Source organism: Cottoperca gobio, chromosome 3, assembly GCF_900634415.1.
Source record: "Cottoperca gobio chromosome 3, fCotGob3.1, whole genome shotgun sequence".
In the NCBI taxonomy this organism is placed as follows: Eukaryota; Metazoa; Chordata; class Actinopteri; order Perciformes; family Bovichtidae; genus Cottoperca; species Cottoperca gobio.
In genome coordinates this window covers 16,741,640-16,760,615 of record NC_041357.1, presented here as the reverse complement: position 1 = coordinate 16,760,615, position 18,976 = coordinate 16,741,640, and the positions used below count along the sequence as shown (strand labels likewise).

At 39.3% G+C, this 18,976-nt stretch overlaps 2 protein-coding genes across 4 annotated transcripts; one reads left to right on the top strand and one right to left on the bottom strand.

Annotated features, from left to right (window-relative positions):
• Nucleotides 1–4,492: 4,492 nt before the first annotated feature.
• On the bottom strand, nucleotides 4,493–10,738 carry nae1 (nedd8 activating enzyme E1 subunit 1). 3 transcript variants are annotated; one of them, XM_029428746.1, is made up of 20 exons: nucleotides 10,581–10,738; nucleotides 10,106–10,209; nucleotides 9,962–10,022; nucleotides 9,837–9,867; nucleotides 9,542–9,613; nucleotides 9,238–9,317; nucleotides 8,834–8,943; nucleotides 8,467–8,576; nucleotides 8,296–8,358; nucleotides 8,103–8,166; nucleotides 7,909–8,000; nucleotides 7,694–7,753; nucleotides 7,445–7,578; nucleotides 7,233–7,308; nucleotides 6,613–6,652; nucleotides 5,935–6,021; nucleotides 5,699–5,791; nucleotides 5,396–5,510; nucleotides 5,250–5,299; nucleotides 4,493–5,153 (listed from the first exon to the last, which is right to left on the bottom strand). In XM_029428746.1, exons 1-20 carry the CDS (start codon nucleotides 10,628–10,630, stop codon nucleotides 5,044–5,046), a joined length of 1,602 nt encoding a protein of 533 aa, XP_029284606.1. In that variant the 5' UTR covers nucleotides 10,631–10,738; the 3' UTR covers nucleotides 4,493–5,043. The 3 variants fall into 3 exon arrangements, with proteins under 3 accessions (XP_029284606.1, XP_029284608.1, XP_029284607.1); XM_029428748.1 differs by having other exon boundaries at nucleotides 9,238–9,273; nucleotides 10,581–10,618; XM_029428747.1 differs by lacking the exon at nucleotides 9,962–10,022 and having other exon boundaries at nucleotides 9,238–9,273.
• Nucleotides 10,739–11,953: 1,215 nt separating this feature from the next.
• Nucleotides 11,954–18,775, top strand: ca7 (carbonic anhydrase VII). The gene is made up of 7 exons (XM_029460499.1): nucleotides 11,954–12,075; nucleotides 12,680–12,877; nucleotides 14,266–14,384; nucleotides 14,575–14,670; nucleotides 15,691–15,753; nucleotides 15,873–16,028; nucleotides 17,480–18,775. The coding sequence occupies exons 1-7, from the start codon at nucleotides 12,039–12,041 to the stop codon at nucleotides 17,597–17,599; spliced, it is 789 nt and encodes a 262-aa protein (XP_029316359.1). The 5' UTR covers nucleotides 11,954–12,038; the 3' UTR covers nucleotides 17,600–18,775.
• Nucleotides 18,776–18,976: the final 201 nt, after the last annotated feature.

Genomic DNA, 18,976 nt, shown 5'->3' with positions numbered 1-18,976 from the left:
GCGTGCATGTGTACATGTTGCATTCTGTATTTATACTGAAAATAACCAGGAGAGATTGGTCTTCAAACACCCTCCAGTTTTGGCAGAGGTCGTAGTCATCTCTCCACCCCAATCAGTGGATTGGATACCAATTGTCTGATGCGTCTGTGTGTTACATGAACTCATTAACGATGCATCTGGAAAGCATATAACCATTAAGTTCTGGCAGCCCTGACAGCTCCACCCTCACAGACTCTGTCTTAAACTGCACTGTAAAGTGTGCCGCACACATCACAGAGCCTATAGAACACAAGCGGAAGTGTGCATTACAGTGAAACATATACAGGTACTTATTTATTATTATTTTTAAATACTAATTTAGTACTTAAATTCTCACTCAGGCAAATAATTTGTATTGAACATGTGTATGTTTTTAATGTAGATGCTTTATAGTCTTTTAAATCTTGGTGTTGCATTGTTCGTGTCTTTCCTTCATTTCCACAAGTGTCTATATGTATTGTACATATACATTCCTCAGTCACAGCTCCATCTGTTTGTAGGAAGAATGGAGAGGCCCTCAGCAGACCCCTGAGAGGTTTAAAGTATGCCGGCCTCCCGCAGTCTCGAAGCAAACACACTGAATGCTCCACTCTGCTCTGGCAGGCCGGTTTTAATTCAGCCTGGGCCTCATGAGGAGGTGAACGAGTTGGACCCCAGCCAGGTAAATGGCTCAAACTAACTGCAATGAGCCATCAGAAGACATTACCCCCAACCTCCTCATGCTTTTGTCTCTCACCGGCTTCAGTCCTTTCTGTCTTATCCAGTAACAGGGTGTGAGAATGGGACATACAGCCCTTGTCCTTGTGGGGGACATGACCACCAGTCTGCCACCTTTACTGTGCAATTTCCTTCATTTCAAGATGACTCATCCAGTTCCCTCCCCCCTTTTCTTCTCTCCCGTTATTGCCTGAAGCTTCCAGTGAGAATCATCGTTGGCAGTGTGGCCCTTCTGCAGGCTGTGCTCCTGATTTACTGATTGATTTCAGCATTAACGACCAGCCCCTCCTCCCAGCTAACCCCAAACACACACACACACACACACACACACACACACACACACACACACACACACACACACACACGCACACTCTATGTATTGTCAGGCCTCTCCTGTCTGTGTCTTTAAGATAAAGCAGTTACAAGCTGAGCCTGGAAGCTGAAGACTTGATCTTGTTTCTACTGGCCGCATGTTCACTCCTCCAAAAAACTAATATGTGAAGTAAATCTAGAAATCAATGTAGAGATAGTTGTCACATGTTATTTTACAATGACATATTTGGTTGGTTTGGTTGTAGTTTGATTGGTATTATCTGAAGTAAAGGATTACATTACAGATAAGTGGATAATAAACTTTCCCTGAAAAAGGCTATAAGTCAATATTTTTTATTATTGTAATGTATCACATGACAAAGTAAAAACATTTGACAATGTGAAAGGGGTCGCCGGTAGTGATGAACCTACAGAGAATGATCATTATCAGTGAGTTTCAGCTCATTCTTTAGCTGTACGGCCACAACAGACACGGCTTTAAATAATTGATAATGTTGCTCCATAACTGCTGGATGTGCAGATAAGCAACTGTTTGTTAACAACTGTAGCCATATCAACATAAAGTGTTGATATTTCAATGTTGTGTTCACATCGTGTTTCTGCTGCCCCCAAGTGGCCAACTATAGGCTGTTATTGGAGGTTTAAAGTGAGACTACAAACCTTTTGAAAGAATAAATAGCACATTCACTCTCTTACAAATAAAAAGTTGAGCTCCGAAGCAATAAAACAAACTCTAGCTCAATTAATTTCACTCATGTTTTTTGCAGCTACAGTCTTACTTGGTCTGGTTAACCAGTAGCTTGTGGCTAATGTTAGCAAACTTTAGATAAATGCTGTGTCATTTCCAGTCAGTTCACTGACTTTAAAACTCTCCTCTACTTCTGTTGCACTACATTTTTAGCATTTTAGCATTATGTCATACTGTCATTTGTGGCCACAGCAGTCACAAAGGCTCACTTTAAAGCAAAAAAATGTGCAAGGCCATAAGGCTCTCATTGTCATTATTGATTTGAATCAGCCTCTTTGCTGCAGACTGTGATGCTGGTTCATGAGATACTTTGATCCCAAGAGAAACATGGTACTGTAGTATGTACTGAAGGTACTGTGTAGTGGTTGCTTGCTTTATAAGTCCTGAAATCATGACCTGCAGGCATTCAATAGCCATGAGGCTATTGGCAAGTGTTCCATGACAGATTAAGAGAAATAAAACACAAAGACAGTGTAAACTGAAGTAGGAAAGAAAAGCCATAATGAAAGGATATGGAACAAATCAATTTGAAATGAATAAATCAATTCAGTATCACATGGGACTGAAAAGAGAGTAAAGAAATCAAGTTACTTTTTTGTTTCTTGGAAAAGCAGGGCCACTGTCTTCCTTTTAAAGTTCAAATGTGTAATTTGAAGCGTTTAATTTGTTCATGAGTTATAAGAGGAAAAAAACAACCGCATGCTAACAAACCACAAACCTGCTGTTTACTGAATCATGACACATGTATAGACACAACTACACTGTGCACCACTTTTAACTCACATACCTAAAAAATGTAAACTACTTATTTACTTTTTGTGCACCTTTACATTCGTACATACAGTATGTACAGCTATACACCATAGCATTTTATGTAACTACAGATATGTTATTTGGATTGTGATGTTTTTTTTATGAATGTACTGTATGTATTAATACTAAAATATTTTAAATGGGCCTCAAAATGGTTTTATTAGACCTCCTCTGGCCTGTTATCTCTTGTCAGCAAGTTTCCACAAGTGTGGGTTACGGGGAGACACACCAGCCTCAGTCAGGACTCTGATAGTGAAGCAGATACAGTGCAATAAAAGAAGCCATGCTGCTGTGTTCAAAATGGTCAGCACTGAATGTTACATTTTGGGATGTTGACACAGCTGTATACAAATTGGCTAGACATACATTAATCAAAGTTTGACCTTGTGCCCCTTTTGCAGTGTCTTAAAGGTCTCATTGTGAGAAAGAACCACAGAGGGAGTAGATGTTGAATAGTGTACAAGTTAACCAAATTATATTTAGTAGAGTATGAAGGGGAACAAATTGACAATTGAGAACTTTGCTTCAACACACCAGAAGAAAAACTGATATGACAGCTGATTATAGAGGGTTGCAATATTACAATGTATATATGTATGTATATATATTACAATGAAAGTCAACTTCTCAATATAAGAGACAGAGATCTTCCCTCATGGATGTCTCATGCAACTAATGGATAAAATGACCACTAACACATAATGTTCAAATAATGTAAATGTTTAGTTTTCTTTAAAGGAAAGCCTACTCCCTCAGTGTTCTTTATTTAAGAGGACACAGACAGAACTGGCGGAAAGAAGAAAACCCGGCAGGATTGAAACCACACAACAGAGGTAATGGTTGCAGAGGTGTAGAGTTGAACAACTATTGCACCTCTGATGTAATTATGTACATAATTAAGTTGGTGACTTGGTGGGTTGCATCTCTAACTTTACAAAAAGGAAAATTGTCTTGTGTGTCCTAATAAATCTGGCACTGCGAGTACAGGATCATCTTAGGAGGCAGTGGGTGGATGGATGGACACAAGATAATCTTTTAGGCAGTGGATGACATCTTCATTTAGGAAATGGCCAGAGTACTTGTTGGCAACCTGCTCTATCTTTTCTCAGACGGAGAGTGTGAGTGTGTGTGAGAATGTGAGAGACAGATGATCTGCTGAGGGCAAATTTCCATTCTGCCAAAGTCTCGGAAATAAAAAAACAAATGACAAACTTCACCCTGCCCAAGTTACATCACAATGACCCTCATAACATAAGTACTCCAGCAGGACACTGTGCTGCCTATTAGATCATACTCATTCTGAAGACGAGTGTCCTCTATCCTTCTCAAGGCAGCTATTGAGAAAGAACATATTGGTTACTAAGTAACATTGCAAGTTTTTTGTTAACATCCCACAACTGTTTACACGAAACAGTCTGTATCCAACGGTCAGCATTCAGTAATGGGTTAAAGAACAGGTAAACTGGGAACTACATGCTGATCTGTGAAACGTAAAACATGGAAGAGTGCCCTCTGGTGTTGGATAAAATAATGTCATCCTCTCCTGACAAAACTCACCCTAACCTGCCAGGTGCATGTGAATCCTGGCAGGAAGAAGCTCCCTCGCTCGGCTTCTAACATTTATTCAGGCTAAATAACTGTTATTCTTGTTTCAACTATTAACAAGTACAAAAATAAAATAATAACGGCCACCTAGTGTTTACCAGACTGGTTGAACAGAGATGAAACTGTGCAAGCCTTGAAGTTGGCAGATGAGAAAGGGATAGCACCTTTTTGCACACTGCAAGACATGTGTGCTGAATGTTTCACCATTGTAATAACAATTAAAAAAACAACTGCAGGTTAAATATTCAATATTTTTATAGCAATGCATGAGTTTAACACTACATACAACACGTTCACTTTTAATCAAAGATCTTCCACCTTGTTCCAAACACGATACAATAAGAGACCGTTGTGACTAAAATGTACAAAGTGCTGCTACATTGTGATAGATCATCCATAAACGTGGAGTTTCACAGATAAAAATACAGCATGAAGGTTTTGAATTTGTTAGTTTTAATACCAGCTTTGTTTAATGACGTCTGCCACCACAAGAAGGTTTGAAGAAATCCTCTGTAGGGGCTATCCTGATGTCCCCCTCTTCAAGAACTTCAGGCTTTATGGTTGATACTAGTCTCAAGAACCTTTGATCTTCTGCATGAGAAGCATTTGTAGGTTTTAGTGCACACATTTGGGCTGTAATCCCATTCAAATGTGATAAAAACGCAATCTTTCTTCCTACTTTCAGTATACAGTTTACATTTATTAAAGCAAGTTGGTAAATGCCCCTTTTGATCTTGCTCTGTTTTTATGATAATATCCGGAAGCAAACTTAGAATCAGTTACTGTATTCACAACTGTAAGGTAGCAGAGGTCTGCGACATTGCGTTGTAAATGAAAGTGTTGTTGAAGGGCACAAACTGGTGGCTGATGATCTTGATGGCCTCTTGAGCAGCAGATCCTAAAGAAACAACACAAAATAAACATTTTGGATTTGTTAGCACTGTATAAGCGAGATCTTGGGATCTTAAATTTCTGAAGAGTGCAAAAATATTACCTCCTAAAAATGCAGCGACTGTGTGTGGCTCTGCTGCACCATATCGACAGCTGCAGATTATGAAAAATAAAAAAAAGTTAATAATTAATTGACACGGTCTTTAACAATCAGTACAATCAGTAAACCCAGCAGTGGCTGTGACTTACAACTCGTGGATGTAATCGTCTTTGATGTTGACGTTGAGGCTGTACTCCTGCAGTAGGCTGGTCACACAGAGCTTCAGCTTGCTGATGTCGTCCTCCACCTGGTAGTTATAAACTCCTGGTAAGAGAGGACATGTGGTATACGTTGGGATAGTGGCATCAGGAGGAATGATCTACATCATTCTGCAGAGTAGAAACGGACTACGATGTGTTCGATTTTGTGAAGTTCCAAGTCAGTTACATTGGAGGTGTTTCACATCTTGCTCAAGTATTTAAAAGAAATATCTGTGTAAACCTTGGGCGTACCTGGGTAGCGGGAGTGCTGCTGATAGAAGCGATCAACAGCGCGCAGCATGAGGTAGAAGACCATCTCACTGTCTGGATTGTCCATGCTTGAGGCTGAGGACACACAGCTACAGTTAACAGGCGAATATGTTTTACAGCTGACCAGAAGGGAAAATAGTACAAGCTCAAATGCGAGAAATTACAATTAACAAGACCGAACAATTTAATATCAGAAAGGACATTCTTCTCCAACTTACTGATTTCATCTTTATTTACTGAATCCACATTATATTCTTCAGCCAGAGATCTGCAGCGCACCACCCTCAGAAATGATGAATTCTTACCTAGACACCAACACAAATGCACAAACAGTGAGCAATAACTTCTTGCAGCAATAGAGCACATTATGCTCCACTTGTATGCAGTTTGAGTTCTCTTGAATCCAGAAGATGCATTTAGTGACAGCATTACAAAATAATCTCTTCATGATCAGAGAAATTAAAAATTTTGAAGTCAGAAAAAAGGCAACACTGCTGCATGATGGGAACACTGGTCATGGGGACAGACATGGTGCTTTGAAGTGCAAATAGTTGTGATAAACACATGGCGTGTATTCACACTTTATACTGATGTGAAGTGTGCATACCGACATGTTTGTCAAAAAAGATCATAGTGAGTATGTTTATAGTGATAAAATACTAATTACCATGAATAATCCGATCAGGCAGTGTAGTTAAAGGCTGCATTATTGTAAGGCATTACATAACTTATTTATAGAAGAGTGACCTAATGAAACCCCAACTCAATATAACATAAAATAACTAAAACTCTATATATAGTATAGACAGCATATTGCATTAATTAGGTTGAGAACAGATCTGTGTGCATGTTAATATACCCACTGAACATACAAATGTATACTTAATAATACTTACAGAAAAGTTTGATGTCCTTTTCAGAGACGCTCTCTGGCGGCTGGTGGAAAGTAAAAGTAATCCATTTTTAATGAAACACAGTTGTAAGTAGCACAATGTTCACCCATATATATCGAGTAATAATCTATTAAAGCCATCATAATTTAATCTATGACCTATGAGCAAGATTAACTCAAAAGGCCGCAATGAAGACACAAAGTTGGAAAAACTGACTGAACGGAATCGCCAATTTTGTTGCAGGTCTAAACTATTCATCACAAATATGGCTTCCCAAGTTAGTTAAACTTCTTTGGCTGCAGTTGTAGGATCCATGTGACGCATGCCTATAATTTAGTCACTTTTTTGTAGGGCATGTCACATAGTTTCTCTTGGATAGATTTCCCTATATTAACCCTCTAAGCATCTAATTGTTTGCCTTTGTTAGTTGTCATATTGGTTTTAGAGTGTCTGCTGTGAGCCATCAAATCAAATGCTTCCTCGTCACAGCTCATTCACCTGACATATCAGACATTTAGTTTAAGCACACAACAGATTAATTGAGCCCTAAATTCCAACACATACGCTCTTTTCAGACTAATTTAGAAACTCTTAATTAGTGACTACATGAGTTTACAACATACCTTTCCAAAAGACTGCAATAGACTTTCTACATGCTTACAAACAGCTCCTGCATCCTGCATCGCCTTTTCCCTGTAACTGAAATAAAACACAAATATGAACAGCAACACAAACCCACATTGTTAAACCCACTGAATCAGAGGATTTTTTTTTTCTTGCCCTCGTGCCCTTTACACATTTATCTTCACAGCTAGCACGCATATAATCCACTTACACATTTTGAAGGTTGATGAACTTCTGAGAGTCTGCGATCATATCTGGGATGGTTCCCCGTACAGGCAGGCTTCCATTGCCTTCATTGAGAGCAAACTCCTTAACAGCTCTCAGCATCAGCCAGAAGGACGGGGTCTGGTCAGACCAACAGAATACAGTCAGAAAACAATCATCTTAAAAAAAGACTTATTTGAAACTATGATATAATTATGTGTGTATTTTTAATAGAACAGTCTCAAAGGGTTCAAACCTGTGATGTGATGCTGTTACACTGCTCACTATTGAAGAGGTCATCAACAGCACTAGGAATCTGCAAAAGACAAGAGACGTTACTAGAGGAGTCTCCCTACACCTGTTAACTTCAACATTATAGAAAACAGACTGATTGGGGGTTTAAAAAGGTTTGATATGTTGAATGGGACTCAAGATAACTCTTAGAACTTGAGAGTATTTGAAGCCTGGTACCTTTGTTGGATTTAAAGCAGTATTGACATTCTTAATTGCTTCTTCAAAGTTTTCTTCGTCCTCTGGCACATCATTCTCATTCTTCAGGATCCCTGAAGGAACGCAAATAACAAATGAAGTCAGAGATAAGAGTTGAGTTAGACAGCAGAGTCACTGAACTTATAGGCAAATACAACACAGAGGTCCACAGATACCTTCTCGAATAAACTGTCTGAAGGCCTCTTTCTCTTTGTAATTTTTCGGTGCCTGACAGTTGTGCTACAACGACAAAAGCAGTGACGTTTCATTTTACAGCGACCCTGACAACAGCAGTCAAGCATCAATGTCAGCGAAGGAGTATTTGTCAGACATCTTGGCACTGGGGAGGCCACAGAAAATGTAATGTACCTCACTGAGCCATTTCTCCAGGTGCTTAGCAACAATGATAATCCACGGTGTGTGGCTGTGATCCTGCAGATTAAATAAGGAGTGGAAAGGAGTACTATCAGTTGTGTAAAGCTGTAATAGTTTAAACTGACTAATGTGTATCAACAAATGTGCTGAGCGCAAAGTACACACCTTCTTGTCCATGCTGTCAAGGTCGTAAGAATCAATGTGGTTCTTTAATTCGGCAAAAGGCTTGTATAACCTCAGGTCCTCCAAGGCATTGTCGGGGTGGGATTCAATCACTGAAAAAAAGAGGCGGTAAAATGTCGATATAAACATTTTCATATTAACCATGAGCCACGTTGACATGACAATGTAGATGCCAATAACCTCATGTAAATACTTTTGACTATAGAGAGTAATTTATTATACGTTATTCATCACAGTACTGCATTCTCAATTTCATGAGTTCATGCTGTGAGCTGAAACTTTGTTATTTTAAGTGTTAAAATGTCATAATAAGAAAAGTGGAATCAAAGTTAAAGGCTGTTGAACTAACCTGTATGCTCCTGCACCACGAGTCTCATGTAGCCAATCAGACCGTAGCTCTTACAGACTAGGAAAGGTACTGAGGCACTCCACAGAACTGAGCCGAGCCTCAAACATGTGCTGTTGGATTTTAGAGAAAAATGTACAAGTTAAGAAAATAGAGCAAAAACAAAACAAGCCAAGTGAAAAAAATACAAGTTTCTACAAAAACAGTAAAATATTACTTAAAAAAAAAAAAGGAAGTATAAATCTCTTTGTCAATAACAATAACTTCATCATTGCATCCATTAAGGACGGCACAAGGTTTAGATATTTATTTTTGAAACAGTTCAGCGTACTATAGATTCCTTAACAAATTGTCATCAATTATTTTGTTAGAATGTAATTTTGGAGTAAAAATGAACTATCTCATACCTTTCTGGCAACTGGACACCGATGACTATGGTAAACCTGTGGAAAAACTCAGGATCATTGTCCAGAAGCTTGTCTGGACTCTGCAGGCGTGACAGAAAATACAAGAGGGATCTCTGTCACTGTCAGAGCGATGATACTGATCAACAGACTTACATATGAGGTTGTATGTCGACTGGTTTAATGTGTGTTAATGTGATGTATATAGTGTCATTATTATGATGACAAAAGATATGTGATTTCAATTCCTACTGAAACATTATTGCTGTTGTGAAAATATCTGTGTCACAATGTCAAAATGACCAACCTCCTCGACAAAGTTTCCAGACACATCACTGTTAAGTTCTTGTAGCAGCTCAGTGGCAGCCTGTGCTCTGTTCTGCAACATAAAAACTACTATCAGGGCTCATATAAATATGCAAACACATTACACTTTGCCTACTTACTAAGGTAATTAAATAATAAAAAATGACTTTATGAATAACCAAGTGGGAGGAGAGATGCAACTGTAGGGAGGAAGTGCGGAAAGAATTAGGATAGGATATTGTGTGCACTCGCATATGTCCATAAAACATAAATTCTTTCATTTGAGCAAAACATACCTTTCCAATGCTGTTGTTGCTAAGAAAAAAGCTGAAAGACAGGATCAAAATGTTAACTATGAAAAGACAACTAAACCTAACAAATGAATTGAAGGGTGGATAAACTTTTGTTTTTAAAACACTACTTGTTTCCAACATCTTCCCCTGAAACCGTGTGTCCATCAACGATGGTGAATGCTCCAATACCTGACAAAGAGATCAATGAAATACATCAGACAGATGCTTTCATCGGCACCTGCAGTATTAACACAGAGCCCAATCTGTTTTACCTGGAAGTACTAGGTTCTTCAGTATCTCTGTCCCAGTTGCTGTGGCGTTGATAAGACAAACATGTGCATTCTCCAGTGACTCTTGACCATGGTCACCCCACAGCCTGAAACATAACATTGACATATGTTGCCACCTAGTGATGATACAATTCACAATCCACTTAGCTAGTGCAGCTAGAACAGCCATGTATTGTTAGACTTGTTTAACCATAAAGAACAGTGTATATAGATTGTGTCAGGGTGACGTTAGATAAGCTGGCGGTGCTGATTGACAAGCAAACACCAAACAGAAACACAACCTATCATCACAATAACCGTATAGCTAATGTTAGCTCAAAGATGCTGTTTTCACATAGCTAGCTAACGTTAGCACTCCTGTCTCACCAGAGCACCTGCTGGGTCCTCACAGAAGAAACTCTCACAACATTTAGCTCAATGACTATACATTCTTTGTGAAATCTTTGTGTAAATGTACCTGAGTTGTCTGTCGTATTTCTGTTCTTTGGAAGCTTTGGTGGCTGCCATGTTATCTTTCTTGTGAGAGACGTCTACGGATGCATTTTAACTTCCTCAACGACAGATTCAACACAAACATGTCCGCGCGAATATTCAGCTGCGCACTTTCGACACAAATTCTCACCCATCGAGACCGACTTGAAATGGCATAAGATATTGCTAAATTGTAATATAGATATTGTGTTAATAATAAAGTAGTAGAAGCTACCTTTCTGTGAGTGAATATAATTAATAAAAAGTTAAACGTCTTGGAGGCAGCGGCGTGCACAGACTTTCTGCGAGGAGGGGGCAACAACAAAGAAAGGGTATCTCACCCAGAATAAAGATGGTGGGAACTGTGTGGACAATAGTGGCAAATACATTTTTTTATATTACTCTTCAATATCCATAAATGAATGTATCGATGGATAACATAATCGGCCCCCACCTAGACTGATCCTGATTTATATTTATGATCCATACTGTTAAGATGATTTTGGCATTGTAGCCAATTTATTATGGATTTGCACCTTATCTGCACGTGCACTTTTTATATTTGCACATTGTATAGCAACTGCTGCACAGCAATCCCTTCGAGATAAATAGTATAAGGTTTAATTTGACCTTATTTTATTATAATAATTTCACCATTTGCACCACATGTAGGCTACTGCCACTAACACTTATTTCTATAATTAATTAATGAGGTCTCAATCAATCATTTATTACATGATCGCCCTCCCTTGTCTTTATTTTCAGAATTAAACTGGAAAACAAATGATTAGAACGTATAAAGGGTACGATACAAGCTTTACAACAGCCCCAACACAACAAAGAACAAATGGCCTACATTTTCAAATGTATTTAAAGTAGTATTAAAGCTGATCATCTTCAGTTTAGGACCATTACACATGCATATTTATTTTTTGTAATTGTTATTTCTAAAGGGTATGGCTATATTCTATTTTTCTAATGCATGGTTTATATTGATAATTATGTCTAATTAGCAGAGAATGACACTGCTCATGAAACACTGATCATAATAGTCTAAAAGAACATATCATTCATTATAATTTTAGTATGGAGAAATACTTAAAGTGAAAATTTAGATAATATAGCGTGATCATAGTAATCTGAAATCGTTTTAATCCGAAAAGAACTGACTGCAGTGACATTAGACAAGATAAACTTTAAAACCTCAGACAGGTGGACTGTGATCGTGTGTGTGCGTGTGTGTTTGTGTGTGTGTGTGCCACGCGCGCGTGCGTGCGTGTGTGTGGGCGGGAAGGGGCGTGCCAAGAAAGGGATAATTTCCCTTCCCCTTTGGCCACTACTTAAACTTCATCAATAGCTGCCTCGTCCGTCCTCCACGTGCGCACCGGAGTGCGGGAGTCAAACACCGACAGCTTGGTCAGACTTGAATCCACTTACAGGGACAATGACAGGGAACCACTGGGGTTATGGAAAAGAGGACGGTAAGATATCACAGCATCCATGCTTCTTAATGCTTTCCCATCCACAGTGGAGGCATTTAACCTTCTATCCTACATCAGCCTATATTTTTACTATTGTTTCGTTTTGCTGGGGGTCATCCAGAGAAGTAACGCTGTTAATGCGAGATTAGCCACATGCTTAAAGGGATGCCTGCTGTGACCTTAACCTGACTTTACACCCGCTTTGCTCTGGGCTCTTGGGTTGTAAAGCATCAGTGTCATGGCCAATTTAAGACAAGTTGCTCTATTTACTGTGTTTTATTGTTTGTGGATGAGAGTTGAGTCTTGAGTTTTTAAATGCTGATGGTCTCACCTGTTAGTTGTTGCTTTGGAAACAGAGCTTGATCAGTAAGCGGTTTAGCTTTAACTAAATTAGCCGTGCAGAAACTAAAGCTTATGCTTTAGAAAGCTTTTCAATATTTTTATTTTGCAGGTAACCCAGTCAAATATTTTATTGTTTTGTTTTAAAGTATTCTACATTTAAGAACCCCGTTAATTAAAGCTGAAGGCATAAGTGCAGTACTGAGTGTATTAAATCTGTATACAATGTTCCTTTTGATTTCTTATAGTCTTCTTTTATGCTAAGGTCCAACAGCATGGCACAAAAACTACCCCGTTGCCGAGGGGGACCGGCAGTCTCCCATTGACATCATCCCTAATCAGACTTCACATGACTCCAGTCTGGGTCCGATTGTCCTGAACTACGATCACTGTACTTCCATCAACATCGCTAACAATGGACACTCTGTTGTTGTGGAGTTTGAGGACTCTGATGACCGTTCAGGTGAGAAAAATGTAGTCTTTATATACATTGTATATTATATACATCTTAAAAAAAAAAAAATCATAGAAATCCTAGCCACAAACAAAACCAACCAATCAGTTCAAATATATGTTTAGAGCTGGAGAGAGAAAAAAAAACAGAAATGTTACACGGACTATGTGCATTGATATGACTTAAGGATTAGAACATTATTATTGACAGAGATCACAGTTCAGGGATCATCTGATATCGGCTGTCTGCCACATGTAGTGGAAATCTGCACCACGAGATGACTTTCAATAAACATATGCTTGAAAGGAGGGATTACCTTGATTTTTAGAAAAGTGCAAACCCTGTGCATAACTGACCATAATCAAAGGTTACAAATAAACCCCTGATTATGCTGCAGGCAGCAGTTAACAGTATGAGTATCTGTCTGCTGGACAAGAGATATAATAAACCTCAGGTGATCTCATTGGTTATTATGACCCGATTTGCTTTTATCATTGGGTGGATCCATGTTAACCACCCTGTCATTATCATGAATGATAAGCTCAGAAATGTGGGGCTGTTTGGCTCAGACAGTTTCCACCGAGCAAGCAAGAAGCTATCATCGAAAGTAATTAATGACAGACGAGACTGTAGGAAAACTAATGCACTTCCTCAGCACTTCTTTGCAGTTCAAATGAGGTGCACAAATCCCTTAAACCTGCTGTTGTCCATTTGCCATGTTTGGGTGCACACATGCATATATTCACACATGTCGGTGTTCTGTGGCACTGTTGTTAAAGTAAGAAAAGGAGGATAGACTTCTATGTAGAGTGATGCACAATCAAGTAACGCAAGCTTTTAATAATATATATTATCACAAAGATCTGGCTCTGAATGTTAGAATAACAAACATGAGTAAAGTTTGTTATAATTAATGAATTTCTTCCATTAGGCAGGTCAATTGTTGGTATTAACATGTTTAGGATTTACAATATTACTATCACCTTAAACCACCTGGACATCAATTATTTATACGTAACTATCTACCGATGACCTCGTATTTTGGGTTAAAGATAATCCGTTAACAACTAAAATGTGATTTTTAACAGAGAATTAAAGAGATTATATTGTTCTTGTGGTTATCCTACTTCTATATTGTAAGATGTAACAGAAAAGTGTTTGGCTCTTACCATTTCATGCCTCACTAATCTGACCTGGACTGGTGTGGCCTGTTTGTCAGAAGGATGTCAGCAGCATCACAATGAATAACAGTCAGATTACACTGCCATTGCTCATACCCAGCAGTGCAAGCCATAGGCTCTAAAAACAGTCTGTACTATCCTGATAATGTGCTGAACGTCATTATGACATATATTTATGTTTTTCACTTAAATTGTTTTACATGTCATCTTCTACAGTGATCCGGGGAGGACCTCTTGACAACCCCTACAGGCTGAAACAGTTTCACTTCCACTGGGGCGGAAAAGGCTGCCATGGCTCTGAGCACACTGTTGCAGGAAATAGCTATGCTTCTGAGGTCAGTGTCTGGATACTTCAGTGTGTCTAATTTGCAAATATTGAATATTTGAAATAAAATATAAATGCAGTTTACCTGAAAATGACCGTAATTATACATCAGTATCAATGTCGTATGTGACTTGATTTTTAAATATATTTAACAATAAAAGCCAGTTCTGTCTTTCTTTCCTCCCATTTGCCCCCTCTAGCTTCATTTGGTACACTGGAATGCCGTCAAGTACAAGACGTTTGGGGAGGCGGCAACGGCTCCTGACGGCCTCGCTGTCCTCGGCATCTTTTTAGAAGTAAGATATTTCTCTGAAGTGCAATCACATTTCCTCTCCATATTATTGTAACAGTTTCGCAGTTGTTGTCATGGCAACTTGAACAGAAGCAAAGGCAGAATGATGTGTTGTAGTCCAGGTTGTACTCATTCAGAATTATTATTTTTAACCAATGGCATTATTTGTGTGCACATACACTCATTTCTGCATATGCATGGTAATTACACTGAAATGCAATTTAGTTTTTTACTTCGTATTTTAAATCGCTGTCAAAAATCTAAGATGTGGGCAGTGATTTTTAAAAGGTTGTAACGGTAAATTATTAGTCACAAAGCTGCGTACAGGACATCCTTTGTGTACAGCTGTGCCGTTATGATGGGGAGTAGAAACATCATTTTGTCAAGGAATAGTTTCAGATATTTCACCAGTGTTGTGGTCCTGCGATGTTTTTGACATACAGTAAATGGGCTGGGCTCCTCCTATATCGCAGACCTACCTCCAGGTCCCTCGGCCGACTTGGGGCCCCTGGCTGTCCCGTGTCTTAAACTCAGGGGTGAACAGGTCTTCCAGACTCTGGAACGGCATCCCCCTCCCGTCCATTGACTTCTTTTAGATCCAGACTCAAAACATATTTTTACTCTCTAACATTTTAATCCTATTTATGTGGCAGATGTTTGTCTTGTGCAAATGTGTTGTTTATTCGTGCCTATGAGCCGTGCACATTGATTATGTCAGTGTTTCTTTTATTCGTGATAAATGTTGTGTTCGCTGCACGCTCTGCTCTGTATAGCACTGTCAGTCACACAGTTAACGTGAGTTGCTTTGTAAATGTGCTTTATACATAAATGTGACTTGATCTGTGCGTCAGCTTGAACAACAAGGAACATTTGGGATATTTTGTAGATTACATATATACATAATATTTTACATGGATTCCTTTAATTCCCAACAACTATCCTGTTTTAGCTTTTGTGCATATGACAATAAAGCCTTTGAATCCTTTGAAATCAACTTAAAAAGCAATCTTGTCTGTTACGCAAGACAGGTGACGAACACAGATGGCTTCACATGATAACGGACGCTTTGTACACAGTGAAGTTTAAAGTGAGTACTATGATTGCCACTGGGTTTTGTTTCCTGTAATATTCATGTGGTTTATGACCTGTTCTCAGCATTATTGCAGTCATATATAAAAGCAGTTTCTTTTTGTATTGCTGTTACAGGGCAGTGTCACAGATTTCAAAGGTTTCAACCCTAAGTGCCTCCTGCCCAGCAGCCTCCAGTACTGGACCTACCTGGGATCTCTGACCACACCCCCCCTGCACGAGAGCGTCATCTGGATCGTCGTGAAGGACCCAATCGTAGTATCTGAAAAACAGGTGTGTGTGTGTGTTGCAAAGATGTTCCTTTGACCACAATACATGCCAGGTTTCCAACACGTAGAACAGTGTAGTAGTTATTTATTATTCCAGGTAATGTGGCAAAAGCAATTGGTACACAGCATTAACTCTATCTAATACTGAGCAACCCCTCTGGCACAATATCATATCCTATATCTGAAATAAGACCATGATGTGATTTTAAACTAAATGAACATTATATTTTCTTGCTTCCTAACTGGGCATGCATGTTCAACTTGAGTATTACTGATGTGCTTTCAGATATTTAATGTAGCCAGATGACCTGCACACACATTTTTCGGTGTGATCTTTTCTCAAAAAGAAATTTCGACTGAATATACTTTTTCTTTTTTTTAATAACACTGCTGCACACAGATATACCTGGAGGCAGAAATTGTTTGTTTTATCTGAGTCGGTGGCGCTCAAAGGCCTTGATGCGGCAGTTGATCAGTCAGTTGTGACATGCATGTTTCTTGGCCTGCATAATGTTATTATGCTCCACTAGGCTCCAAGGATCTGCTGCCTCCTTTATTGTCCAACCAAAGTTACACATCACTGGATCAGTATGCTTGGTTTGAGTAGTTGTGGGGGTAGGTGTGGTGGCGTGGGATTTACCTCTGTGCTGTAGCATTTTGTGTTTGGCCCAATGGTATTATTTAATTAGAGGCCAGAACATTGGCGAGCATCATTCATAGTGGACGGCGTGTTCAGGGTTGACTTGTTTTTACCAACCCCTCTTGGCACTGAATTTAATCTGAAAGTTTAGGTCTGGTAACCCCATGTTGTTGACAAGTTAAGCTGACTAACTGGATGTCTGCAGCACAAGCCTTCCAGGTCCCTCTGAGCTGACCCTGTGGCGACTGCTGCCAGCCTCTGGATTATACCCGCACACTTTGATATTTTCTAGTCTAAGTTCCTCATTATTAACTCCTGGACTGTACATGAGGAAGTGGGAGTTCTAATGGCGGTGGGAACCTCAGGTGTAGCCATGAGTGATCTGTCGGTAAACCCATGTGTGCAGCATGGCTGGGGGTGAGGTGTAAGTTATGCAACTGGCCTAGCAACCTACTGTATGTCTCCAGGCCTCAAGCCTTTGATCCCCTCCAGCTGATTATCCTGATGGATGGATGGTTGGATGTGCGCAGGGCTTTAATTGAGAAATGCTTGCATGGAGACCCTGCAGGGAAAAGCCCTTATATAACAGGGTATTATTTTGTTTTTCATTTCCCTCTCATAATGGACATGGAGGGTCACACAGCTGCACACACAGCGTTGAAAATAACATACAGAATGTAACCAGTGTTTTCCTCTTACGTGTTTATAGTGTCTTGTAAGGAGCAAAGGTTGTGTACGGAACAAAAAATAAAATCAATTAATTTGCGAAAATATTAAGGCAAACTTCTGTCTGTTTTCTGTCTCTCCCGACGCAGCTGGGCAAGTTTAGAACACTTGTGTTCACTGGAGAGGAAGAGGATCAGAGGACACGCATGGAAAACAACTTTAGGCCTCCCCAACTTCTCAAAGGAAGGAAAGTGCGTTCCTCCAATTAACGTGACCCCAAGAGATCTGGAGTGGCTCTTTTAGACGATGGTGAATGCATTCATTGATTGTATTTGTTCCTTTACCTCATAGTAGCTTGTCCTGAGGATTCCTGATTTACTTTGTACAGAAGAGTAATTCTGATCACTGCCAGCACATTGAGACGCATGTGTCCCTCTACTGGTCAGACTCTTCAATAGCAGAGAGAGTAATCCGTTTTTGAATGATTTTAGCGAAACATAAAAGGGATGTTCTGAAGCTACATAATAATATGAACTATGCAAGTTCTCTATTTGACTACTATGTGCTATTTGTAGATATTATGTTATTATAAGCTATGTTAATGAAGATTCAAAGGTTGGATGTGTACTTGTACCTCCATAGCAAGGCAAGCTCTTGTTAGGTGCTATTATCTGTAACTAGTAAGTCTTTATACCCGTGCAGCGTGTGTGTCCCCTGCTGATCCAGCCTACTGCTGGTGGATTCCCTGTCCTTGTGGACATAGATCCCTTCCAGTCCAACAATCCTAACTGGAGGTGGGATTGGATTAGCGCTGCATTTGGCCATGACATAGGGCACGAAAGTCTCAGGTCCTTTAGAGCTCAAGAGACTGAGTTACTCACCCCCAGCAGGGGAATTTCTTATTTTTAGGATGCTCTTCAGATTTAACAAAAACCTGTGTTTCACAACTATTTCTCATTTAGGATTTAACTCCCACAGGCCTACCAAGGAACTAATGAATTTGAAATGTTAATCAAACTCTGAATCTTTGTCTTTACACTGCATGCTGCCTGAAGTGTTTCATTTTCTGGTACGATGTTTCTACTAAACAGGATGTGATGCACACTGTTAGCAGCTTACCCCTGAAGCTGCCCTTGTAAGAGAAACGCATGCACAGAGGCCCTGGTGTCTCGCTTGGGAGCGTTATGGCAGCTTTGTGTGATGCTGGTCCTTATTTAGATGGACTTAGATTATACTAATACATACCGTCGGTATGGCAGGGATAAATGTATTTTGTTCCCATTCAACAAAACGCACATATGAAGAATGACACCTCAGTTATGATTGTTTTATGTTGTGATTGTGGTGAAAGAACATTAATTTATGAGTGGTCTGAATATTTTGTAATGCATTCATTTGTGATGTTTTGCTTTATTAAATTAAATTAAAAGTAACTTTGCTTAACAGTGTTTTTCTCATCACATTTGAAGCCATATTTGTCGACTGGACATTTATTTCTGTACGTTCTTTGTTTCTTGGTGTTTCATAACCAGGCAAAAGGCAGGTTGTTGACAAGAATTCTTGGTTTAAGATGCTCTAACTGAACCTTGTACCTGGTATTTTTGGACAGAGCCATTCAAGTAAATGTTTAAACTCCCTCTCACTGA

Coding starts and splice junctions, on each gene's coding strand:
- nae1 (XM_029428746.1), bottom strand. CDS start 10,630: ATGGCAGCCACCAAAGCTTCCAAAGAACAGAAATACGACAGACAACTC. Junction 8,167..8,295: donor TGGAGAAATGGCTCAGTGAG/GTACATTACATT, acceptor TTGTCGTTGTAG/CACAACTGTCAGGCACCGAA. Junction 5,154..5,249: donor AGTCGCTGCATTTTTAGGAG/GTAATATTTTTG, acceptor TTGTTTCTTTAG/GATCTGCTGCTCAAGAGGCC.
- ca7 (XM_029460499.1), top strand. CDS start 12,039: ATGACAGGGAACCACTGGGGTTATGGAAAAGAGGACG. Junction 14,671..15,690: donor TCCTCGGCATCTTTTTAGAA/GTAAGATATTTC, acceptor CTGTTACGCAAG/ACAGGTGACGAACACAGATG. Junction 15,754..15,872: donor TGTACACAGTGAAGTTTAAA/GTGAGTACTATG, acceptor TTGCTGTTACAG/GGCAGTGTCACAGATTTCAA.